This window comes from Macadamia integrifolia, unplaced genomic scaffold (assembly GCF_013358625.1).
Source record: "Macadamia integrifolia cultivar HAES 741 unplaced genomic scaffold, SCU_Mint_v3 scaffold69, whole genome shotgun sequence".
Lineage (NCBI taxonomy): Eukaryota > Viridiplantae > Streptophyta > Magnoliopsida > Proteales > Proteaceae > Macadamia > Macadamia integrifolia.
The window spans coordinates 777,244-784,416 of record NW_024870513.1 but is presented as its reverse complement, the minus strand read 5'-3'; the positions used below and the strand labels follow the sequence as shown (position 1 = coordinate 784,416).

The 7,173-nt window shown below is 41.3% G+C and overlaps 1 protein-coding gene across 1 annotated transcript; it reads right to left on the bottom strand.

Annotated features, from left to right (window-relative positions):
• Positions 1-306: 306 nt before the first annotated feature.
• LOC122069708 lies at positions 307-4,975 on the bottom strand (the record flags this gene model as incomplete). Its single annotated transcript, XM_042633778.1, has 7 exons — positions 4,869-4,975; positions 4,592-4,760; positions 2,990-4,359; positions 2,008-2,122; positions 1,698-1,920; positions 1,352-1,628; positions 307-1,216 (listed from the first exon to the last, which is right to left on the bottom strand). Coding segments are annotated over exons 1-7 (3,171 nt in total), but the record flags the coding sequence as incomplete, so codon positions are not given.
• Positions 4,976-7,173: the final 2,198 nt, after the last annotated feature.

Sequence of the window (7,173 nt, the reverse complement as noted above, 5' to 3'; positions counted from 1 at the left end):
CCCCAACTACTAAAGGTGGAAAAGTCTTCACCCATCATCACTTACAAAAGTGAATTGATCCCCCCATTTAGAAAAGTAAAAAGTAAAAGTAAAAGTAACTTCTAACCACTTAAATTGAACCGATATTGGACCAACATGGACCATGGTTCAATTGGAACTAAACTAAGACATAAAACATGAAATAAAAACTAAGTATGAAATTAATAAGCATCAACAAGGTAAGGCCACATGCTAGTTACTCTTGTTGGCCTTCTTCCTACGGATGTAGGTCTTCAGATCTGCATCAGCTCCTCCCGACTTGAAAACATTCGTCTCCGACGAATGGGTGAAAGACATGTAATGCTCATATAAGTCAGGATCAAGTCGCTTGAAGTCATCAGCATGAATCCAAGTGCAATCAGTCCGTGGTCGTCCCTTCCATTTGACAAGAAAAGTGTGATAACCGGTGCCACGACGAGTGGTTTTGTAAGTATCATCCAAAACCTCTTCAATAACATCTTCAAGAGGTGGTGTAAGTTGGGGCAGCCTTAGCATTTGTTCTAGGTCACCATCATCTGAATGATGTCCCATATAAAGATGTAGGTCAGCTACATTGAAGACATCGCTTATGGTCATTTCCTCAGGTAATTCGAGCACATAAGCATTTGGTCCTACACGTTTCAGCACCTTATAGGGACCCATCTTCTTTGGATGGAGCTTTGTATTAACACCAGGTTGGAACCTCTCAAGATTTATGCGAACCATAACCATGCCTCCTGGTTTAAACTCCACATAACGTCGATGACGATCAACTATAGTCTTGTAGACATCATTACTTAAGGCAATACGTCGTCGCACGTTTGCATGCACCTCTGTGATGTGGCGCAAGAATTCATCAGCTTCAAGGTTGATTCGAGCCTGGGGTGGGAGTGGAACAAGATCAATTAGGCGCTGCGGCTGAATTCCAAGTAATATCTCGAATGGTGTGCGCCCCGTTGTCCTGTTCACTAAGCTATTGTAGGCAAACTCAGCTATGTCAAGGATTGCTGGCCATGTCTTCTCATAATCTCGGACTAAGCACCTCAACAAGTTCCCCAAACTTCTATTAACAACCTCCGTCTGACCGTCAGTTTGTGGATGGAATGCAGTTGAAAACTGTAGCTTTGTGTTAGTTTTCAGCCACAATGTCTTCCAGAAATAGCTCATAAACTTGATGTCACGATCAGAGACAATAGTACTAGGCAGCCCATGAAGTCAAACAACCTCTTTAAAGAAGAGCTTTGCAATATGATAGGCATCAAAGGTCTTTCGAAATGGCAAAAAGTGAGCCATCTTAGAGAAGCGATCTACTACAACCATGATGGAATCGTACCGTTCTCTTGTAGGTGGCAGCCCAAGTACAAAATCCATACTAATGTCGAGCCAAGGTGCATGATGAACCGATAGTGGGGAGTAGAGGCCTGTATTCTGCTTGGTCCCCTTAGCAAGTTGACAGATTTGACACCTTCTGATGACATGATCTACGTCTTTTGCAATGTGTGGCCAGTAGTACCGATCAGCCCCCTGTATGATGGTCTTGTCCTTGCCAAAGTGGCCTCCCAAACCTCCTCCGTGTAACTCCCTTATGATGTGATGTCGTAGGGAGGAGTCTGGAATGCATAATCACGTTCCGAAGAACAAATAACCATTGTGAACAGAATATTTAGGGTGTTGCTCACCTTGCTGTAACTCTACATATAGGACTCTGAAATCCTTATCAGATGCGTACTCATCACGTATCTGATCAATACTAACGGTATGTACTGAAAAAGTATTGATAGTGAGAACTTTTCGGCTTAAAGCATCAGCCACCGTGTTCTCTTTACCAGCCTTGTATTTCATCGCAAAGACGAACTCTTGTAGGTAAGCAACCCACTTTGCATGCTTCTGACTGATTGACTTCTAAGAATGGAGATGTTTGAGTGCTTCATGATCGGTGTAAAGAATAAATTCCTTACCAATAAGATAGTGTCTCCAATGGTGTAACACTTGGATGACAGCATAGAGCTCCAAATCATAAGTCGAGTAGCGTCGCTTGGCATCGTTGAGTTTCTCGCTATAGAAAGCGATAGGGTGCCCTTCTTGTATCACCACACCTCCCAACCTAATATGCGAAGCATCAGTTGCCACCTCAAATACATGATCAAAATCTGACAGGCGCAATACCGGGGCCTCTGTCATCTTCTTCTTGATAAGATGGAGGGCTTTTGTCGCCGTTGTTGTCCACTCAAACTTTCCTTTACTCTACTTCATACATTCGGCAATAGGTGCCATGACTGCACTAAAATTTTGAATGAATCTCCTGTAAAATGAGGCTAGACCATGGAAGCTACGGACTTCAGTGATTGTCTTCAGGGTAGGCCAGTTGGTTATGCTCTTGATCTTCTCAGGATCAGCTTCAACCCCCTTGAATGAGACAATAAAACCAAGGAATATAACCTTGGGCAGCATAAAGGAACACTTCTTGAGATTAATGTATAGCTTCTCCATACGGAGCATCCTCAAGACTTACTTCAAATGGTCGATGTGATCATCTGGATGCTTGCTGTAAACTAAGATATCATCAAAGTATACAACCAAAAATCGACCAATATATGGACGAAGTACCTATGTCATAGCTCGCATGAATGTACTAGGTGCATTCGTCAGACCAAAGGGCATGACCTTCCACTCGAACAGTCCATCCTTGGTCTTGAAGGCGGTCTTCCATTCGTCTCCTGGCCGAATACGAATTTGATGGTAGCCGCTTCGAAGGTCCAATTTTGAAAAGACCTTTGCACCGGACAACATGTCTAGCATATCATCAAGTCGTGGTATGGGAAACCTATACTTAACCATTATTTTGTCGATTGCTCTGCTGTCGACACACATACGCCATGAGCCATCCTTTTTTGGAGTAAGTAATGCTGGTACAGCACAAGGACTAAGGCTCTCAACGATAAACCCCTTCTGTAGTAGTTCATCAACTTACCTTTTGAGCTCAGTGTGTTCTGTAGGACTGAGACAGTAAGCTGGAATGTTGGCAAGCACAGAACCAGGTACCAAGTCAATAGCATGCTGAATATCACGTATGGGAGGGAGCTCATTAGGTAGCTCGTCAGATACTAAATCAGAAAAGTCTGTTAGAAGCTCTCTAATAGGCCATGTGAGCTGAATTGTTGGTGGTGGAGTGACCTCTCTAGTAACCAGGGCTAATATCATGCCTGTATCATGGCTGGTTCGCTCAAACTGCTTTTGTAGAACAGCTAAGATCTTCTTCTGTGGAAGGGCCAACATCTTGTTGGTATCGGTGGTGGCTTTCTGGTTAGTCCTCAATGTCTGTCTCTTACGAATCTCCTCTGGTACATTGATAGGCTCAAGTATAGTGCGCTGCCCTTTAAAGGTAAATATGCATTGATTCTTCTTTCCGCCACTGAGAACATCATTATCATACATCCATGGTCTCCCTAAAAGAACATCAATTAGCTTCATAGGAATAACATCACACCATACCTTTTCTTCATATCGAGAAAGTTGTAATGGAACAGAACATCGCTGATTGACCACCAAAGTATTGCCATTCAATAGGGATACTTTGTAAGGCTGCGGGGGTTTCTCTACCTTCAAATGTGTTTTCTTCACAAACAACTCAGAGACAACATTAACGCAGCTGCCACTGTCAACTATCACCTGTACAGTGCGATCAGCTGAACGCATGCGGCTGTAAAATATGCATGTACGTCGCCAATCCTCGCCTTTGGTTTCAGCCACCAACATGCGAGAAGCCACATGAATTTCATAGGAGTCATCTTCATTTGCTTCAACCCCATCATAATAATCAACATTTTTGTCTTCTTCTTCCAATGGGATTGGAAAGATATGGGAATTATCTTCATTAGGAGTATCGTCAACGTCAATCATCACTGCTACTTTTTGACGTATAGGACAATTTTTGGCATAATGTCCCCTCTCCTGACAATGAAAGCATTGCACTGTGGCAGTGCTAGGCATCGGTGTTTTTCCCTTGTGATCAACACGTGAAGAAGGTGCGGTACGTGGAGGATAAGAAGTAGGATTCTTTGCTGAAAATTTTTTTGTGATCTCTCTAGCTTGATATCCAAACCTTCTACCCGTAGGAGCTAGTAACTCCTCTGCATGTACTGCCTTCTCGAAGCATTCCCTGACATTGGATACATCTACTACGCCAATAGCACAATTTATATCAGATCTCAAACCCAAACGAAAGCGGGAAAGTACCTGTAATTCATTCTCCCTGATGCCAATGCATGAATAGAGTGAATCAAACTGCTCCATATACTCTGCAAAGGACATACTCCCTTGACGAAGAGTATTCAGCTTGTCCTGCAATTGTGATCTAAAGTGTCATGGTAAGTATTTGGCACTAAGATCTTCTTTCATCCCTTCCCAAGTAATGGGAGCTCTACCACGATCTTCTAGATCCCTTTCTTCAGTTCTCCACCATTCGCAGGGCTGAGTCAACTAGCTTAGTACGCGCTAGTCTCATCTTACGTGACTCAGACAACTCATACCAATCAAAAAAGTCATCTAAAGCAGCCAACCAAACATAAAATACCTGTGGATCATGCTTTCCGTTGAACTCTTTTAATTCAAGCTTGACTTTTTGTGAATCATCAGTACGTCGACGGGGTACTTCAAGATCACCATTGAAATAAGATCTTACATGCTCCTCAAAGGTAGGTGGTGCTGTAGGGGTTCTTTGTTGTGCCCTTTCAGCACTTCTCCTATGTTAACGATGCATAGCAGATTGTAGTTGATACCTGTCCTCCCTCTCGAATGGTACATTGCTGCCTTGTATTGGAGTAACACTTTGGTTCTCAAGTCGTAGTAACCTCTCACTAATAGCTTTTTGATCAGCAGAGAGTTGTTGAAACATTTCAATGACTTTTGCCATTGGATCAGGTGGAGGCGGCGGCCACTGTGACTCATTCTTTGCCATGCTCTGATACCAATTGATGTAATACTGAAATTGAGGAAACTCAAAATAGTACCAGGGTAGGATCTTTTCTCAGAGAATAGGGAATTCTAGATATGGAGAATAGGATATTGCTAAAATTTGTTGAAAGATGAAAATGATGGAACAATAAACAATAAAATAACACCCGGGCTTCACACAGCAAGGTGGATCTACTGGATCAAACTAACCTACCTTGATCAAACACAAGGAATTTCTTAATCAAACACAAGAAGAGAGTTGCATAAGCAAACTTTGTTTTAAATTCTGAGTTGTCCTTGAATGCTTACAATTGATCCCTATTTATAGGACCAATTCAACAAAACATTACATACACAACTTCCAACTAACAATAATAGAAAGTTTTCACTTATTAAAGTTGAGGTAGGAAAGTCTTCACCTTCCAACTACTAAAGTTGAAAAAGCCTTCACCTACCAACTACCAAAAGTGGAAAAATCCTCACCTCTTAAAGTTGCAATGGAAAAGTCTTCATCCCTTACTACCAAAGGTGGAAAAGTCTTCACCCATCATCACTTGCAAAAGTGAATTGATCCCCCCCATTTAGAAAAGTAAAAGTAACTTCTAACCACTTAAATTGAACCGATATTGGACCAACATGGACCATGGTTCAATTGGAACTAAACTAAAACATAAAACATGAAATAAAAACTAAGTATGAAAATTAATAAGCATCAACAAGGTAAGGCCACATGCTAGTTACTCTTATTGGCCTTCTTCCTACGGATGTAGGTCTTCAGATCTGCATCACGGTTACTAGTGGGCGACCCCTGGTGCAATGGTTAAGTTGCGCTATTGCAACCTATTGGTTGCGGGTTCCAAACTTGGAAACAGTCTCTCCTGCGAAGCAGGGGGTAAGCCTGCATACATTTGCACCTCCCAGACACTGCAGTAGCAACACTGGGAAGCTTTTTTAATCAAAATCAATTACACTACATATTCCTTTCTTCTTAATTCTGTTTGAATGGTGATATTACTGTTCTACCTCTCTCCTAGCACAACTAGGATTAACTCATATCTTCTAATCCAGCCCTTGGATCAATGTAAGATTTTCAGCAAGCGTTTTGTTCCTCATTTATTGAACTAGATATTTCTGTTCTGACCATCTGATTTGTTATTATATGAATCACCTGTATCTGAACTTATTCTTTGATTAAAGATCTTATCTTTCTTTTTCTTTTTGATACCCAGGGTGTCCAGATCTTTGACCCGACTAGTCCCTGAGGTCACTGTGATACCACTTACACAGGACTGGGTCAGTCCAAGACAGAAACTCTTGTGCGGTGGCCCCAAGATCTTATCTTTTGATAATCTTTTGAGTCTTCAAATACAATACTAGACATTAGTGTAGTTTTACAGAAATAAAACTTTGTTGGCTCCTAGAATGCCTTAGCTCTTACCAATTTATGCCTTCATCTTTCTGGAATTGATGCCAGCGCCTCTATAATTCAATTACATGTTAGATAGGGATACTGGTTGACACTTTGTCAGGATAAGCAGTGATTAGCCTTTCACCCAAACTAGCCCATCTAAGTTGCGCCCCACTTGAAATGCACATGGAAGAATTAAATAGCACTTAAATATAGTAAAAGATATTAGTGTAAGCAATAGCTTGACCCGTAGAACAGTCAAGAGCTCTTCTAACTTGCCTTCTGTCTCAGGTAAAGAAATTAGAGACATCATTTGAACGGCCCCAAAAATATGTCAACTAGAGAGAAAATTAACCAGAAAGATTATCCCAACAATTTGATTTTTCGGTATCTATTTCAATGGCCAAAAACCATCTCAATACTGCTTCATAAAGCTCCACAAAAAAAAATTGAAAAGATAGACACTATATAAAATTCAATCACGTTGAAGATAGCTTTAAAGGGATCAAGAAAAATGTGTATGCTGTCTTTCAGGTCTGACCCATACAGCTGTAGGTACATCTATTTGTTCCCATGGTACCCACATGTTCCCAAGGGCCAGACTAAATATATTTCCATTTTTTTTTGGGTGAATAAATTAATATATATATATATAATCGAAAAAAGATACAAAGAAGGGCAAACCCCTCAACACGGGCCACCCAAGAAAAAAAAAGGCGTACTAGTGCATGAGGCTCTCGCCCCGGCAAGATCTAGGGTGGGTCATAATGTACATAACTTTATCTTGCTTCACA